The sequence below is a fragment of the Micropterus salmoides genome, unplaced genomic scaffold, assembly GCF_014851395.1.
Source record: "Micropterus salmoides isolate LMB-PRFRI ecotype aquatic unplaced genomic scaffold, ASM1485139v1 Ms_hic_scaffold_11, whole genome shotgun sequence".
NCBI classification, from domain to species: Eukaryota; Metazoa; Chordata; class Actinopteri; order Centrarchiformes; family Centrarchidae; genus Micropterus; species Micropterus salmoides.
The window spans coordinates 6,578,408-6,597,853 of NW_024040152.1; the positions used below are offsets into that span (position 1 = coordinate 6,578,408).

A 19,446-nucleotide genomic window follows, 5' to 3' on the forward strand; every position below is an offset into this window, starting at 1 on the left:
GGATGGAGATGTCCTTGCAAACTGCCACGTAAAACTTTTTTAAAAATCCTTGTTAATCACTTGAACTTGATGCTAATCAAAAAATCTGTGCACAGATGGTGCATAGTTAGAAACCACTGGTTCAACATGTGACTCTGCTACCTGATGTTTGCCTAAAACCCGTTCTGACCTTTTCTGTTTGTCTCCCTCGTATTTCTTCTTGTATGTCAAGAAAATCTTCTTTTAATGGTTTATGGTAAAGAAACATTTTCATAATGAGAAAATACCAAATGTGAATATGAGATTACTTTTATTATTCTTGTTTGCTGCAGGACAAACTCCCCAAGCTATTACATGGGTTTTAGCAGAGCGGACTAACAAAGCATTAGAGTGCAGCCTAGAGGAAGAAAAGCTAAACCTCTCCGGTCCCTCAGCTACAACAGCTGAACTTTATGTATATTACTTGCTCATGCAGATAACTAAATCAAGGAACTACACTTATTTACGCTTTTTAATAAGGCACAAAAGCCTCAGCGGAAATACTTTATTGAGACTGCAGCTAGAAAGGTGCAGCTGCTGAGTTTCACCAAAGTACCCATATTCTCAGTAAATAATGTCCTCTAGGCTGTTATGGTAAACATTAAATAGTTACCAGTGCATGTGGGCTGACTGAAGTAGTGTGCATACATTACAAATAAAAATACCTAACAAGAAACATCCCTTCAGATTCAATTTCTGAGCAGAAACTATCTGTGGTATATACCTTATTTTTTAAATCTAACTTCCTCCACTTCTCTCACATTCATTGAGACATGTCATCCATCTATCGCGGCCTCCGGCTGCAGTAGCTCCTCGACCATGAGAGGCTGCTGCAGCGGGGCTGTATTTCAGCATGTTGAAGTGCATGGAGAATTCCCATGAAGGGTAAGGGATTATGGATTTTGGCCTCTAAGCTGCCTGGATGCCCAGTGAGGATGTCTCTGAGCGTAGTAATCTTCAAACACCACGCAGAGTGATGAGTGGGCACCGAGGAGTTCTACTCAGGATCTAAATGTGTTCCAGCAAGTTACTGGTGTGAGAGAGAGAGAAAACACCATTTGGTGCAGAAATGGAAAGGACCGACTCTGACTCCTCCGGGCAAGAGACACTTTTGATCCTGTGACCTGTTTTGAGCTATAGTCTGTGTCGAAAACTCGCGCAGAGCAAGGGATCATATTCGAGTGGTGCGAATGTAAATGTCATGGTTCCCCATCAGCACACATAACTGCGGATGGAAAAAGTCAATTGAGCAATTTTTGGGGTCAGGTCGGGCCCTCTCGGGGGGTTGCAAACCTTCATAATGAGGGCACACTCAAGTCTGGTTTAGACTGTGTCCCAGAAAATGGGACTCAGTGTGTTAGCCATTCTGGCATTAGCTGGTGTACAGTTGATGACAGTGGAATATGAAAGAAGTGGCTCTTGAATACAAAAGAAAATCTCATGAATGAAGTGCAGCACACAAGCTGGAATAAGGAAATGTCAGAGAAAAATCGATAGTGACGCACATCCCTGATCAATATCAGAAAAGGAATGTCTCTGACTCAGTCCTGATTGAATTAAACCACTAACAGCATCACTTAATTTGAGGACCTGATTGTTTTCCCGTCTTATTTAAGAGAACTCAGAATGGTTTGATACCATCTTGGTCATGAAGATAAGGTTGGTAAGTGCATGAGGAGGATCAGATGGGTTGAAGGACACCGGTCTTTATGAAGATTATATCCTCTCCTTAAGAGATGCATCTATCTATCTGCTCACATCAAAAGCCTTGAGATGATGTCAGAGGCCAGGGTTTGAGAGGGAGGCATCCTGGAGAACTTCCTTCAAGAGACAGGACAATATTACGATACTAAAGACGCAAAATAACCTAATAAACACGCTTGCTTGTTTCCATATTGCATAGAGGATGAAAACGAGCTGTATTGTGCAGAAAGTTACCTCAGGGTGTTCAAGGATCAAAGGGTGCAACGTTCCTTTGGTGATAATCAAATTAAGTCCGCAAAGCTCTACATAAAACACACGTACCAAATATAAATCCATAATCTCCCGTTTAAATGTACATCTGTGTGCTGATCTGTAAAATTGTCTGTATGCTGCTCACACACTCCTTGTGACTGTGCAGCACAAATACTGTCCAAGGCTGCAAACAGGTACATCAATTTGGAGCATGACAAGAAATTCCCTTTAGGTGACAACAAAATGTACATGCCATTAGATCAGCTGCAGTATAGTGTGATGAAATAAATTGAAGCCAACAGATGAAAGCTCGGGGCCCCAAACAGGAGAGAGGAGACTATTAAAAGGTGCACGGCTCTTCTTTTATGTTACACTGCCATCCTTTGGACAAACACAGAACTAAACACTGGTGGATCTTTCATGTGCAGAGCGATGGTGGTCAGAGAAGGCAGACCTTAAACACAATTTCATCTAATTCAGAGTAGGGCTGCAGATATCAATTATTTTCATTATCGCTTCATCTGCCAATTAATTTTCTGACTAATCAGTTAATCGTTAAAAAAATGCATCATAACTTTCTGGAGTCCAAGATGAAATCTTCAAATGTGTTTTTTTTTCCCCATTGTAAACACACCTTTTCTACTTTACATATAATCTTCTATGGTTTGTATATTTTAACTTGGCTTTTATTTATTTGGTACATTTATACAAGTACTGTGCTTAAGAAAAGTTTTTGAGGTACTTGTATATTGAATATTTACTTTGCAACTCCACCACATTTCAGAGGGAATTTTTTTTTACATTATTATATGTAGGCTGTCAAAGCTGTAGCTACTTTTGCAAATTAACATTTTTAAAACAATATATTGATAAACAATTACACACTGTATTAAAATCCTGTTTACATGTTAACCATAATGCGTTTATACATTGAATGATTTTAGTATTTTTCTGAATACTTTTTCCACCAGTAGTCAAAAAACAGAAAAGGACAACAACAACAGCCGCATGTGTCAGCTATAAGAGAGGACAAATCATGCGTTTCCAGACAGCTGGTCCATCGGTCTGACGCAATAAAGAACTATAAAATGTGTCAAAGGAAATACTCTGGAAAATCATACAAGAGATCAAAAACACAGACAGGCTGTCTCAATAAAGAAGAACAGCTGCAACACCTACCTGAAATATGACAGTTGGCCTCCTTCAAAGGAACAATCTGTGATGCAAATTTAATCAAAACCCCAACGCACCAAAATACAACAACACAGTCTGACTCTAAGCAACAACTGTATTATTAATGTGGGGGCAGCGTAACAAGCTGTAAACACAATGTGTCAAGAGTCGTGTTTGGTGTCCACCTGATGAAGTCCAATATTTACTGTCCTTTGTTTTGGTCTCCACCTGCTCCTGAGGGACATATCTGTCTATCTGTCTGCAGAAAACAACACTGATGAGCGCAGAGACTGTGAACCAACACCTAGAGTTCAAAGGTGTCAAAACCATGGACTATTAAAAGTGGATGTAACCACCGTGATGTCACCCATTGGTTTGTGGACTATCGTTTTGAAGCCTCAAGTTTGGCATTTTGTCCGTCGGCATCTTGTTTTTATGGAACCAGAAATGATCATATTTGGATGAGAGAGTGGAGCTAACAAGCCTGGCTTGAAAGGTGCATCTGTAATTTACATTAAATGAGATGTTAACTGGGTTGCTAATTGTGGCTAGAGAAAAACAGGCTTGAAACAAAAATGTTTCGAACAGCCGACTCCACTCCTTAGAGGCTACGCGTCCTAAAGCATACTCTACTTTATTGTCTGTTTTATTCTAAATGGGACCATAATATAGTATATTATTTATTTATTTATTTAGTATCAGGTATTGAAGAAGACACTTGAAACTAGCAATAGAGACAATGAATACATCAGGAATGTGTTTAGTGAGGTAATAAATTTAAGACAGAAGTAGTCATTTTGTCATAGACTCCAATGCAATCAGATTTCTTTTTTAAACCAGTGGAGTTGCCCCCTGCTGGCCATTCGAAATCATGACCAGAGGTTGCTGCTTTACTAAAACCAAATATATATATATTTAAAAAAAATAAAACTCTCCTTAGAGCTGAGAGGAACTGCAGAGTTGGGTGACAATTCTCTGTGTTCGTCACTACAAGCGACACGTTTCACATACATAGTTACTTGATGAAAATGTTTTGAATAGAGCAGGTTTAGATGAAACTTGAAAGTGAAATAAACTGAATGCAAAGAGGACACAAGGTTAAATGTCAGCAATCATTTGATTGTATTTGTGGAGCAAAGACAGTGTTGGCATTGCAAATAAAATGTGGCTTTGAGAACAGAACCTGAATGGAAAAAGAGGCTTCAGAAGAGTGACGTTCTGTCAATAGTATGCAGTTTATATGTATATCACACTCTCCTCGCCCCCTCCTTTCAAACCGCTCCTCACCACAGCAAAATGGTGATATTGAGTGGAACTACAAACCACCCTCGCTGAAGAAAAAACTGACAGTGTATAAAAAAGACTGACATGATGAAAATAAATCTGAAGATTGTCATTGACAAACATCAAAATGCAAAAAATGTCACAAATAAAGTTTAATGCCAGTGTTTTATTTTCCAGTGGCTATATACCTTTTGCTAATACAAGTGTTTCAACGCCAGTGTTTTCCTTTAGTTTTCAATGCCAAATTTTCTATTCAATGCCAAAAACTAATGTCACTGTCCTGGCTCCATATGCTTTCCGTATATTAAATTATAATAATGAAATAATAATTTCAATTATGATCTGCTGCAAACTTTTCAATTAGGCCATGTTTGTGTAAATACATCTATAATTTATACAGTAAAAAATAAAATAAAAACGTAGAGCTGCATTATTCATTATTGTTTTCTAGTCTACAACCATCAAACCAGTTTGGACACTGGTACACAAACACCGCGCTCTACACAAGACAATTAGTGACTCTATACAGTGATATCTGTTTGCACGAGACAAACATTTGGACGTGACGCGCGCGACATCAGGGGAGCACACCCTGCATGACGTCAGCTGTTTCGTGCAGGCGGCGGACAATGCGTTGAAGTGAATGAGCAGCTGTGTGTGAACACTACAACAGTACAACAGGGCCTTACAGCCGGAGCTGCTGTCCGAGCAACGATGGGACGAATATAACGAGCCTTTTCTACATGTTATTAACACGGCGAGGTACGTGTGCAACATAATGCGGTTTTATTTTGACATTTGCCCATTTATATGTTAATCTTTGTGTGATATTCAAAGGGCGATGGCAGGAATCCGCTGCTTCACTGCATTTGAGTCAGGCGCTGTGTTTATTCTGGTGCGGACGTGCTGTAGTCACATTTTTACTCCTCTACGAAGCCGGTTAACTCGATTTAAGAGCACTTTGCTCACAGCTTAGCCTATTTATTATTTTTTTCTTTTAAATTAAGGTTCCTTGAAGGCGTTTTCTTTCGCATCACATCGTAACCCATCACATTATAATGAGTCGTGACGCGTTAGCTATATGTAGAATTATTTATTAATTTCATTCAAAACAGGTAATGGTGTTATCAACAATGTTTTAAATATTCCCCAATAGAAATCTAGTCTGGTTAAATGGTCTCTTGTTAATGTTTGAACGCAGCTGGGAGGGTAGAAATACAAATAAAACCTCAGTCACACCTTGTTATAACTTAAACAGAAACAGGTCAGTTATCAGTGGTGGAAAGTAACTACCTGTACTGTACTTTACTATTTGCATTTTATGCTACTTCATACCAATTATATAAAAACTTTAGTTACATAAAGATTTAGGTTATTAATACAAAATAAGAATCAACTTATACATTATGATATATTATTAGATTAAGCCACCAAGCATTACATAAAGGAATTAAAATTAGCCCCACCTTTACCAGCTGCAACATTAGAGATGTACACAGTGATCGATTAATAATCCCTACAGAATATACATGATTCTGAAATGAGTCATTCTGTATAATTAGCATTTTACTGCTTTAAGTATATTTTCATGCTAATATGTATGTTACATAAGAGTTTGAATTAAAGACTTTAATTTGTAATAGAGTAATATTAAACAGTAGTACTGCTACTTTTACTTCAAATATCTGAGTACTTCTTCCCCAAGGCATTTTTATAAACATCTTTCATTGGAACTGTGAAGTTATATACAGTAGCTGTTACTGTTACTGTTTTACAAAACTGTTCCAAATTAATAACTGAAAGCAAGCTGAAGCAAAAGTAACATCATCTAATGATGATTATATAATAAACTTTATTTCTATAGAATTTTATAAAACAAACAATATGGTTCCAAAAAAAAATAAAAAACCCACACATATAGGAAGGTCGACAAAGGTATTTGAAAACAACCAAATATTATCAAATATTGTGATGAAAGTGTTAAAAAGCAGCATGTAGCCTGTGCAGGGATGATCTAATATGATCTTGTTAGATCCAGTTAAAACTCTGACAGCTGAGATGTGAACGAGGTTTAAAACATGATTTATTTTAAGGTAACGCGGTCCTGGTGGGAGACAGCTCATTTATTATTATGTTATATGTGCTGTGTACTGTGACATAGATATCAGTAAATTACTTGTGATATTGATTTCAATTACATGGCCATTTTCCCATTAGAGTTTGGTAAATTTTCTTAATTGCAATAGTCAAGTGCTGTCCAGAAAGGATGATGTGAGATTTGTCCTTGAGGGATGGGTTAAATGCAGAGGATGAATATCGCAACATGTATGTGTATGTGACAAATAAAGTACATTTACTTACAGTGAACTCTCCAGTAGTCTTGTTGACATACCCAAAATTGTGTCTTTCAAAAACATTATTCTACTAGGAATCTAAGTTGCTCTGCTTTCTACACAGGTCATTGAGAAAAAAATGGAGGGAAGAAATTTGTGAGTATACACCTCTCAGTTTCACACCAATCTATGAGTCCAAAATGTATACAGAAAGCAGTAGACTCAATGTTGGTCAAACCCCTGTGTCATTGCAGTGGCTACTCCCGAGACTATCTTGACCGCTTCATCCAAAGTCAAGACGCATCTGTGGTGAACAAGTTCCAGCAGAAGTACTGGAAAACCAAACAGACGCTCATCAAGGTCACCGGGAAGAAAGAGGACGAACATGTGGTGGCGTCAGATGCAGATCTGGATGGCAAGCTGGAGGTGAGGGCGAATGTGAAACTCTTGGGGCTTGTAGTTTAACAGCATGTTGAGGGAATCAGGTCAGGTTTGGTCACCATAGGCCTCATCACAGAAACATTAAGAAACACTGGGGATACTTTCCCCTTAGGAGGACTGCAGTGACTAAAATGACTTTTTGATTCACTCTGTGCTAGTATTTACTTGGGGCAAAACTTACATTAGGCTGCCTCTCCAATCCCTGTGATCTATGCCTCCATTTCAGGAGTGAAGTGAATTTAACGACTGAAATCGATACCTCATAAAAGCTGGAAGATCAGGCTTTAATTTAAGCCAAGTCCACTATGAGCATTGTGATAAACCATTCAAAACTGGATGTCTACATATCAGATCACATTTTTTTAAATCTTTAATGTGACGCTTCTTTTTTTTACCTCAATTGCTTTACTGTTGCATTAGATCCACTGTGTAGATATTCTGTTATTCTGCTCTGCAGGTCTTCCACTCCATCCAGAGAACATGCATGGAGCTGCTAAAGGTCATCGAGCAGTACCAGAGGAGGATCTGCCGTACGTTCAAATAGACAGCATAAGTATTTGGTGGAAATAGAAACTCTAAATTAATTAGTGGGTTTATATGCAAGTTCATTAAATGCTTAATATAAGAGTTGTAACAGTTGTAGTGTGTGTGATCGCGGATGTTAGGGTTAGCCAGATAACAAAAAAATATTCTGGGTCTGTTGAACACGCTCAGTAGTATAAACCTCTGGCCACCAGGTACTCACTGAAGCTCCCCTTTGGATCATTGCTCTTAGTCTGGCCCCTCTCATGGGAACAATTGGCCTTTGAGGATGACACCAACCATTCTCAAGAGAAGAAGCCATGAATATGAGATATGTGTGTTCCTATATAAAGTATGCATTCATTTACAGGGCTACTTGTGATTGAGATACAACAGCGAATATTAACGCTTAAAAACGTTATTCTAATTATGAAATACGATCAGAAATACTTAGGTGGGATTATGGTTTTTGACTTTTTTCCTCTCCTTTATTGAGTTATATCTCTTTTTTGTGCATGTACTAGGTTTGCAAAGTGAAAAAGTCCAAAGTCAAAGGGAGTTCCCATCTTCCACAGTAAACACTGCTCTGAACTGCCTGAAAACAGCTCGTTTGTAGTCCAGCCTTTACTTCCCTTTTTTGTGAGGTCACAAGTAAATACGTCATAATGCTCGCCGAGCGGCTAGTCCGACACGCCCTCAAAAACACCAGTGTAAAACACTGAGCTGCAGCACACCTCTCCTCTCCCTTCCAAACACTAGCTACCCTCCAGGCAGTCAATGGACATAAAGTTGTTCCTGTGATGTAGAGACAGAGCTCAGTTAAAACTTTATGGATGAAAAATACTTTTGTTACAGATTTATAACTCACCATTTTGAAACTCTTGCTCCAGTCCAAATTGACAAGCTGGTCGGCAACATGTAGCCTACAGCTGAATCGAAGCTGTTTACCATCTTTTTGCTGACCCGCCCTTCTCTGCTTCTGATTGGCTAGTACTCCTTAACTAGGAACTGTGCATGTGCAACTCCCAACAAAGATAATTTACAAGACACAAGAGAGACAAGATGTATCACTCCATAGCTAAAGTGAAGCCTTCAACACAGGGTGAAAAGAGGAGCTGCAGCAATGTGCAGTATGATAAAAAATATGGCGTTTTTTGAAAATTAAGCAACGTAAGCCTGTTCTGGTACAACCCCTGAATAGGATTTGGAACCTGAAAATGGAAACTGATTCCAGTCCACTTGTCATGGATAGTAAAGTTTAATTTAATCTGATGAAATTTGCAAATCAGGTTTTCTGTTTGTATGAGATTGAATCTTAAGACTACATTGCCCTTCTCTACTATGCAGTCCTTTCCGAAGAGGAGAATGAGCTGGGTCGTTTCCTGCGCACCCAGGGTTCACACGACAAAACCAGGGCTGGAAAGATCATGCAGGCCACTGGAAAAGCCCTCTGCTTCTCCTCCCAACAGAGGTAGGCAACATACAAAAAAAAGAAGAATCACTGTATGTGTAACAGATGTGTGTCACATCCTTTTGAAACATCAAGATAATTCACGTTTATCAGCTATAAGGAATAGGGTGGAGTGTCTTATCGTCCAACTGTAATCCCAGAGTTAGGTATGTACACTGCTAGGACATGTTCACCACTGAGATAATACTTTATTATCAAATGAGGATTCAATGTATTTGATTTCTGAATCTGTGTCACCAACAGCTAACTAGTAAAATAAGGCCAAATAACCATGCACAATGACTGATAATACGTAAACTAAGTGTTACATTATTATAATATGTTACAGCAATTGTGCTGCCCTTAGACTACGGGAAAATACTTAATAATTGCATGGTAAACAAGTGAGACTATGGCAGAGTGGATTTTGTTCCTCCCAGTGTTTCTCAATATTAAGACTAGATATTCACTTCTTAGTCTTTGTTTTGAGTTTTGCTTGTGGGGGGGATCAACAAACATTGGTTGAATTGATTCTTCCAGGGTCCTTGATTAATTCTACTACTTGCTTTTGCAACACATTTTCAAACTTTTTCTCTGTTGGAAGAGTGGAGAGACCTTTTGGTTTTAAAGCATATGTTATGTCTAGTAATGTCTTAAGCTAATGTGGTAATGATAATAATGTCAAATTTGAAACTACATCCCACAGATTGGCTCTGAGGAAACCTCTGTGCCGTTTGTACCAGGAGGTCGAAACGTTTCGCTATCGGGCTATTTCAGACACGTGGTTGACGGTGAATCGAATGGAGCAGTCCAGGACCGAATACCGGGGCGCGCTGCTCTGGATGAAGGATGTATCTCAGGAACTGGATCCAGATACTCAAAAACAGATGGAGAAATTCCGCAAGGTTTGTCCGTCACACAGTACAGCAGGGAGACTCAAAGGTCAAATAAATTGGCCTTTTTCACAGCAGACACTTTGACATGTCATAGCAGAAAGCACAGGTGTAACTAATAACACAAGTAATCAGTGTGTTCCATGTAGTTTTGCATTTTCCAGGGCACTGATAAGCACAAGTTATTAGTTGCACCCTTGCTTTTCCTGCTATGACAAGTTAATGTGTCTTTTGTGAAAAACATCTATTTATCTGTACACTACAAGGCACTATATTTGTACATAATATATAATACAGCAGTTTGCCAATGAATTGCGCTCCGATTAAATTATTGGCTATTGCACAGCTTGTAATCCACTATCAATATTGAGTGTCAGACAAATGTCACACAAAACAAAACAATGTGTGGTAGAAAGGTAAAATTTTATGACTGCGAAATCCAGCTATTTGCTGTAGGAGTAGGGCTAGTAGGGAGACTATTCTTAGCATTAATTAATCAGTCAATAATTTTTTTGATTAAATGTTGCAATGTAAATGTCAGAAAACAGTGGAAAATGTACATCATCATTACCTAGAGCCCAACGTGACGTCTTTATATGCCTTGCTTGATAGCTGAATACAGTTATCATGATATTTAAAATATCATCAACTGAGTAATAATAATAATAATAATCCTTATTTATAGAGCACTTTCCAAAAACAAGTTACAAAGTGCTTTAACAAGTGTAAAGAATAATACAAAAAAACAAGATAAGAGCATGAAAAATTAATATAAAATTAGTAAAATACAATAAAATAAAAGGGATAAAATAAAGTCAAATAAGATCGGGAAAAGCTCTCCTACAGAAGTGTGTTTTAAGAAGGGACTTAAGAGTTCACTGACTCAGCCGACCTGATTTCCTCGGGCAGGCTGTTAACCCTAACCCTAACCCCGATCAATAGATTTTTGGGTTAAACAGGTGAAAAGGCTGTTGCAATAATCCAGGCGTGATGAGATGAAGGCGTGTAAAATGGTCTCGGTGTCCTTAAAGGTTAACATAGATCGAATTTTTGCTATATTTCTAAGTTGATAAAAACATGATTGAACAAGGTTTGTGGTGTGCTGCTCGAAATTTAAATTACTATCAAACCAAACACCAAGGTTCTTTGCCACAGGCTTAATGTGATTTACTAGGGAACCAGCAGATGGCAGTATTTGATTTGCCATCTGCTGAGACCCGATGACCAGGATTTCTGTTTTGTCTGAGTTCAGCTGGAGAAAATTATTTGACATCCATTTTTTAACTTCACAAAGACAGTTGTTAAGTGAACTCAGCATTCCAGGGTCTGTGGATCTGACGGGCAAGTATATTTGTGTGTCATCAGCATAAATATGAAAAGAAATGCCATGTTTATGGATAATATGTCCAAGGGGAAGCAGATACAAGGAAAACAAAATGGGTCCTAAGACCGACCCCTGAGGCACACCATATTTAACGGGACAGAATGAGGAGACATAGTTGTTTACAGACACACAAAACTTCCTATTTGACAGGTAGGATGAAAACCATTCTAGGGCAGTACCAGAGATCCCCACCCAGTGCCTCAGTTTGTCTAACATGATGTTGTGATCAATGGTGTCAAAAGCAGCGCTAAGGTCCAGGAGTACAAGGACTGAGCACATGCCTTCATCAGCAGACATTAAAAGGTCATTGGTGACTTTAAGCAGGGCAGTCTCAGTGCTGTGGTACTTCTTAAAACCAGACTGAAACTTTTCAAATAATTTGTTATTTTCAGTACAGTGAGCAGCTGTTTGGACACAATTCTTTCTAAAATCTTTGCAATAAAAGGCAGTTTTGAAATTGGTCTAAAATTATGTGGGAGGGAGGGATCTAAACCAGGTTTCTTTAAAAGTGGGTTCACGCAAGCCGTTTTAAAATAATCAGGGACACAACCAGTAGATAGGGAGCTGTTGAAAACAGAGATCAAATGGGGCCCAACAGAATCTATTACTTTCAGTAAAAAGTAAGTGACTTATCATGTCAGCCCTAATTTGCAGCAATAGACACAATCAGCACAAAGGAAGAAAAAACAAGCCAGTTACAAAATAAAGCCACTAGAGGGAAGAATGCACCATCAAATTGCGGTCCAATGGTTCCAACTATACTGGTATCATGAATCTGCTTAAACCATAGTTACTTACTGTACACTTGCACACACTTGAACTCCAGTGTTTGTTTTTCACTGTTCAGACCTGTCTGATACATAATACTGCCAACGTATCTTCAGTTGGTACATTTTATTATCTCTTATATCTCAGGTTCAAGCCCAGGTGCGCACTTCCAAAACAAGCTTTGACAAATTGAAGAATGATGTCTGCCAGAAAGTGGACCTCCTGGGAGCCAGTCGCTGCAACCTCCTCTCTCACGTTTTAACAACATACCAGGTATACCACAAATCCCTGTTGTTTGTTTACACTCCAGGGATCTTAAATAGGCTGTTTTCAATCGCTCTACCACGGGCAGTTAAGCCAAGAATAAAGACAAACATAAAGGGAACAAAGCAATACAAGAATTACTTCTTTTAACCCAACAAGTGAACCAACCCAATGTGTGACCTTGGCTCGCTCTACTGTTTCAGACAACACTTTTGCACTTCTGGGAGAAGACGTCCCACACTATGGCAGCCATTCACGAGAGCTTCAAGGGCTCTCAGCATTATGAGTTCTCCACAATTAAGGTCAGAGACCTGTCCAGATGAGGTCTAAATTATGCCACTGCCAAAGTAGCATTATATCTCTGACACAACAAAGTGGCCAATAACTATAATCTGTAACTTGGTTATTTTTTCAGACTTTACAAGACCCCAGCAAAAAGCTGGCTAAAAAGAATGGAAAGAAGAAAATCAAAACAGAGATAGAAGAGAGACCAGAGACCACAGACGACCAGTGAGTTATCTCTCATCTTGATCTTTACTCTTGTAGGTAGACTAAACACATGCATACCAACAGTGAAAACTGAAGATATGTGTATAAACACTGAACTGGTCTAGACTATAAACACAGTATTTCTACACACCCGTTGCTTTATGGATGCGTAAAACAAACTGATCTTCTGTTTGTCATATTTATAGACTCATCTCACTAGTAAATGAAAACACCAGCGATAAGACCAAAGGTAAAAGACAATACTATTATATCTATTTAACCAATATGTTTTTAGAGTTATTATATACTATAAAATTTAATTTGGTTTATTTTACGGCTGCAACTCAATTATTTTTATTATGGTATATTCTGCTGATTATTTTCTTGATTGTTTTTAATATTGTTATTATTAATTATATTTGTCTATATATCAAGGCAAAGTCTTCTTGTTGCTTGTTTTGTCTGATGAACATATTAGCATTTCAGAAGTTGGAACAAGTCATTTTTTGGCTTTTTTGCTTAAGAAACGACTAAAGCTGCATTTCGACCAAACTCACTGTGTTTCCACCGGAGGGACCCGGGTCCAAATTTAGTTCTAGGGTCTTTACTTTACCCCCCAAAAAGTCCCTGCTCGGGGGGTAGTATTTTCCAAAAGTACCGGTACTTTTGGGCGGGGGGGATTGCTCCTCTCTTTTCCACCGTTGTTTGCAAACCAACACTCAAATAGCACACGTCTCGCCGATGTCCGCCTGAGATCGTACGCAAGCATTAAATGTATATTGCTTGGAAATAGCAGTAGCGTGTTTACAGCGAACAGCTGATGGGAGATACATTAAATACTGGGTCCAGATTTGTTGGTAAGTTTTCATTAGTCAGAAAGTTTTTACACAGAGCTGAAGTCAGTCTCCTCCTCTCCAAAACAAGCGGAACAGCTGATTACAGCAGGTAATAAAACTTGTTAAACATCCCGTTCCTCCGATGCTCTGGATTCCCTGGCGGACACAGACGTGAGTCTGCAGCTGATCTGTAGCTCTCGTCAGCTGGAAATGCTGTAATAACCTTCCAAACTGTCGCGATTTTATTTTTGTGTTGCTTTCTCTATGCCGGAGTTATTTTATGAACTTTATGGCTTTATCCAGTTTGTTATTAAATGTGTAACAAACTTTATTGTGTCTGTCTATTATACTCTCACAGAAAAAAGCTGCTTTAATGGTCAAGCACAGCCTATAGTTTTTCATTATATTCCAGTCAAATCTGATGTTCATTTATAAATTTTGCTCATGGATAGTGGTTACTAATAATGATGCCTGTGCATCACTTTGTATGGCGTATAGGCCTAAAGCCTACATCAGCTGGTTAATTTGCCTAACCGCACACAACAGTGGGCTGAAGGAACCTTTTAGTTCCTTGAAGAGATCTGGGGACTTAAAAGTCCCGGGTGCTTTCGGTCGAAACACAGCTTAACCTATGATCAAAACAGTTGCAGCCTGAAAACGGTTTACTACAATTTTTATTTTAAAACAAAATAAAACATTTTGGGGAAAATGTTCATAAATAACAGGGAAATCATCAGTGACATTACTGTAGTATGATTATGCATTATTGCTGTGCCTCATCATTTTAGGGAATGAAAAGCCTCTCTCTGCCTATCCAGAGTTAGAGGGAGAGGATAAGGACAGCATGGCCTTACTGAATGAGATCCTGGGCAGTATGTCGGTGGATGAGGGAGACTTCTCTCGAGAGTGGACGGAAGTGTTTGGTGACACAGAGGAGGGAATGAGTGCAACATCAGGTAGACCAGCAGAGGCCCAGCAAAAGGAGAATTCCTTCTTTCTACCATCTCAGCTGCTGGACCAGAGCTTGAATAATCTGCAGTCTTCCCTCTCAGGTCAGAACATGGCGAGTCTGTGTGTGCATTTGCGCTTGTGAGGGGGTACATATGTCCAAAAGGCTCGTTAGTCGTCAAAGGCATTATTATTTTCTAACAAAATGAGACCACATGAGGTTTCTTCAACCTAAAAACATCACAATTAGCCACCATTATGCTAACTTAATTAACAACTTAGGTGAAATAAATATTTCTAAATATTAAATATGTTGTAATGAGTGCATTTACAAATGCAAAGCTAAAATTAGCTCTTTCCCCCATTGTAGCTAACTTTTTCCACACAGGGAGAAGAGAGACTTTAAAATGATTTATCAAACCCACATCTGTCTAAGTAATAGAAGGAGGATATTACAACATGGCAATCGGATTTGCTTACCCGTAGGTAATTTCCAACTACTTTCCATTCCATCTGGGCCTTGGCGCTGGCTGCTAGCCGGGGGGCTGTGAGTAGCCTGACTATAAATCTATAGACATGTATTTCCAGGGTGAAATTATGAAGCTGACATTTCAGTGTTAATCAGTGTAGTGTAACAGGTCTGACACTACTCACAATGAAAATTTAGTTATTTAACCGGTGGTTTAGACTCACAGAGTCACACCTTGGCAATAGTCCTGTAATCCCACAATGGTTATAGAGGAAATTTCAAGAAAAAGAAGTTATGTCTTTTTTTTATATCAAGACAAGACATATCAAAACTGTCAACAGAATTAAATGAGAACTGCAAAATTATAGAATGATTTTAAAGGACTGAATGGGCATAAAGTCAAGTGCACTATAGATGGCACACAGGCAGGGACTGAATAGTCCAAAATAACTTCTGACAGCATACAAAGAAAATAAGAGCACACACAGGGGCATGCTCAAAACTAATTTAACTAATTTAGCTGTTCATGAAACTTATCTATGTGACTAGGCAAGAAGGACCAGAAATGTTTGGCTGTTGTCAAAGATCTTGCATGAAGAACAGCGTGTAGCTATAGCAGGTCTCAGATGTTGGTGATATGGCAGAGTTGTCAAAGAAGTCATTCCTGCAAGAATAAGCCAATAGCAGCAGAGACCAAAACTGATGACCTCTATTTAACCCAAAGGGTGAAGTTCCAAAACAGGCAAATCCTGGAAAGAACCTGGTTCAGAGTCAAAAAACTTCACTTATCACAACTATGGAGCCCAAACAGCCAGATCAAAAGTAAAATGGCTCAAGACCAAGAACGTAAACAAAGCTTTTATTAATGTTCAAGGAAGAAAATCCCCAAATCCTCATGAGTCAAGCACATTCAGTTGCATCCAATAAGACTTGAGGCTGTAATCGCATTCAAAAGCCTTTAAACTCAAACAAAACTTCTTAAAAGCAGTTTTTTCTAGCCTTGTCATCATGGGACATTTATCTCCAAAAAAAATTTTATTCATTCACAATTTCTGCTCCCACACCAGGACTTGCAGAAAAATGTAAAAATAAAAAGGTAATGAGCAGAGGATGCTGGAGCTATTGCACTACTACACAAACATATCCAAAAGGATTCAAAAGGCGTTTTGGTCGGTTAAGCCTGTTGGACTCATTTGTTTGTATTTCGAGTTTGTTTGTTACAAAACACAATATCAACAGCACATTCCAGTGTCCTCCCTGGTGGTATGTACTGGTGCAACATACTGGATTTTCTGGATACACAAACAATGAAAGCAAAATAAATTTGATTGAAACAAGACCACAAAGTTGTAATTGCAACTTTTGGTCTGTGTTTAATAAAACGTCAGATGTGAATTAGCCTTGCTAAATATTTTGATCACTGCTGTTTGTGTATATATTACACAATCAGCAGTGTGCGAGAGTGTGTGAGGATTTATTTGTTGAATCATTCTTTGGCACGTTAAGGGTCCCCTGTTGATTAATCTAAACCTGTGTCTCCATTTCAGATTGGGCCAGGGTCATTCCACAGCCCGTCGCCCAAGCAACACAGCACTCATCTGGAGCCAATCAGAAACCTTCTAAACCAGCAGTGAAAGGTAGGAGCGGGCCAAATGAGTAAAACATATGAAAAGACTTGAAAGAAAAAGACTAACTCATTCAAAGAGACATGTCAAACTGAAACCTATGTTTATGAGTACTTTCAGAAACCTTGTGGGTTGTTTCCATTCATAATTTTGGACCTCAGCCAGATGTAGTCTTTTACAGAACAAAGGGAGGGGTTTCTATTTTCACCGTGGCTTTAGTAAATGTACAGCAGTGTGTCTTGAGTGACATTACCCTTTGTTAACTCTTTTTACAGAGACAACAGGAACGTCCAAAGACCTCTCAGCGTGGTTCAACCTGTTTGCTGACTTGGACCCCCTCTCCAATCCTGATGCAGTCGGCAAAACTGACACAGAACACGAACTTCACAACGCTTAGTTTCTTCCTCAGTATCACGGTGATCTTTAAATGGGTACCTTTGTTCGTGGGCCACGGCAGGATGTAGCTGCCACCGTGACCAGAGACAAATCTGACCAGCCACACACACACTAATGTCTTTTCTTTAAACTTCAACTAGATACAGAGCTTAAACAATTAGTCAGTTAGTCAAGTTATTTCCAGTGGCGGAAGAAGTACTAAAAATTTTTACTCAAGTAAAAGTACAGAAGTATTAGCATAAAAATATGCTTACACCCTTTCAGAATAATGTACATTATCGGATTATAATTATTGATAGATTAATGTGTACATCACTTCAAAATTAGCCCCATATTTACCAGCTGCAACATTAATTACTTTAGATACGACTAAGTAGCTTCAATGAATCAATAAAGTTTCCCCATAATAATACGTCATAAATTATTTGTTGATAGTATATATATATTTTTTTGTCAATAGTGCATGGCAACATTCACGACATTCCCAATTTATTCTTGAAAAGCATAAATAAATAAATCTGTCCTTGTTTTTTTTTTTCCCCCTTAATGTGGCCCTACTACTCTGTTGAGCACTGTTACTTAAGTTTAGTAACTCTGCACCACTGGTTATTTTTCAAGCAAAAACATTAGATGTAAAGCTGGTTCCACATTTTTTATTTTTTTTATATCATATATGGCAGTAAACTGAACATCTTTGGGTTTTGGACTGTTGATCAGAAAATCAAGCAAATTCTAGACATCATCATGGAAATTATAATTGGCATTTTCACGTAATCAGTAACTAGAGCCCTAACTGGATCTTTTTCTTGTTATAACAATATGCAAAAAGTTCCCTTTATTATAATGACAATGTGCATGTTACTTGTCATGCTTCGTATTATTAAAAGATACACTGAAATGTAATAACAAGAAACTAAACAAACAAGGCTGGTATGTTATAATAATATAATTTCAGATCATTAACGTTTCTTAATACCCATCATGAGACATAATGAGATGATTGTTATAACAAGAGACATTTTTCTGTCCTTACAAGAAATTGATCAGATTTTTTTTCTCATGGTGGCAGTATTACGCTGCTGCAAGTGTCCCACTAACAGCTACCAGCTCTCGTCCTTTCCACTGTGAAAGGAAAACATTTACAAGACAACTTTATTAAGCCTGTTGGCTATTTCACTCAGTTAAACGTTTAATGTTTAGCATGGATACCTCAGTATGAGTTTGGAACAAAAAGCCTTTGACATTAGCTGCCTTGGAAAACTGTAGTCTCTAGTAGCATTCATGCTTTATTTCTGATTACTGAAGACCGCAGACAGGCAGAGCTACGTTGTGAGATACAACAGTGGAAAGAAAGCAAACTTGACAAAGATCAAGGTGCAATAGTTGATGTGTTTACAAAATACTGTAACATGTTGAGTGAAGCAAAGTTTATGCAGTCAGAGATATATAAAAATAAAGTACATTTTTCTGCCATCCATCTGTTACACACTTCAAGCAGTTAACTGATCAGAATTATTGGAAACTATTTCAGACCACATTTTGTGAACTAGGTACATCTTGAAGTTGTTTCTTTCTTCAGACAGAAAATGGGTTTCCTTTTTAAGATTAAAATTTGTTTGCTACATGCTGTATATATTTGTGATCCCCTTTGCATATATTCCAGAAGTAAAAATGCACACATCACTCATTTATTATTGCATGATGCATGCCTCGTTTTATGTCATCCAGTGTGATTGAATGATCAGTCTTTTTTATTCTCTTCATTTGGACATGTATTTATTTAGTCATTGGCTTTCATGGGCAACATTTGCAGTGTATTGTGTTCAGAGCCGAACTAACTGGATAGTTTGATAATCAAGAAAATACAATCATATTCTACTGATTGACAACAATGCTGCGCGCGCGCGCACACACACACACACACACACACACACACACACCTCTAAGTACATGCCTTAATCTGAAACACAAGTCAACAATATAGCACCTCATAATTATTGGATTCCTTACACAGTATATTACAATGGACTGCAAATTTATTTTGTTGTAACTTTGCCTTGTGTCAATTTTGATGTTGATCTGTTAATATTTAAAATCATAACCAAATACATCGATTGCCTTACCTCGACTCCTATTTGTATATAAATGCTTCTGAATACTGATAATGTTAGTCGATGTGTTTATGTATGGCCTTTGA

At 38.2% G+C, this 19,446-nt stretch overlaps 1 protein-coding gene across 2 annotated transcripts; it reads left to right on the top strand.

Annotated features, from left to right (window-relative positions):
• Nucleotides 1–5,048: 5,048 nt before the first annotated feature.
• Nucleotides 5,049–18,871, top strand: ica1 (islet cell autoantigen 1). Of its 2 annotated transcripts, none has more exons than XM_038710603.1 (13): nucleotides 5,049–5,193; nucleotides 6,889–6,920; nucleotides 7,019–7,190; nucleotides 7,663–7,735; nucleotides 9,075–9,198; nucleotides 9,884–10,082; nucleotides 12,370–12,495; nucleotides 12,690–12,788; nucleotides 12,902–12,996; nucleotides 13,182–13,225; nucleotides 14,600–14,863; nucleotides 16,776–16,865; nucleotides 17,129–18,871. In XM_038710603.1, exons 2-13 carry the CDS (start codon nucleotides 6,904–6,906, stop codon nucleotides 17,248–17,250), a joined length of 1,425 nt encoding a protein of 474 aa, XP_038566531.1. In that variant the 5' UTR covers nucleotides 5,049–5,193; nucleotides 6,889–6,903; the 3' UTR covers nucleotides 17,251–18,871. The 2 variants fall into 2 exon arrangements, with proteins under 2 accessions (XP_038566531.1, XP_038566533.1); XM_038710605.1 differs by having other exon boundaries at nucleotides 14,630–14,863.
• Nucleotides 18,872–19,446: the final 575 nt, after the last annotated feature.

Coding starts and splice junctions, on each gene's coding strand:
- ica1 (XM_038710603.1), top strand. Junction 10,083..12,369: donor AGATGGAGAAATTCCGCAAG/GTTTGTCCGTCA, acceptor CTTATATCTCAG/GTTCAAGCCCAGGTGCGCAC. Junction 12,997..13,181: donor CCAGAGACCACAGACGACCA/GTGAGTTATCTC, acceptor TCATATTTATAG/ACTCATCTCACTAGTAAATG.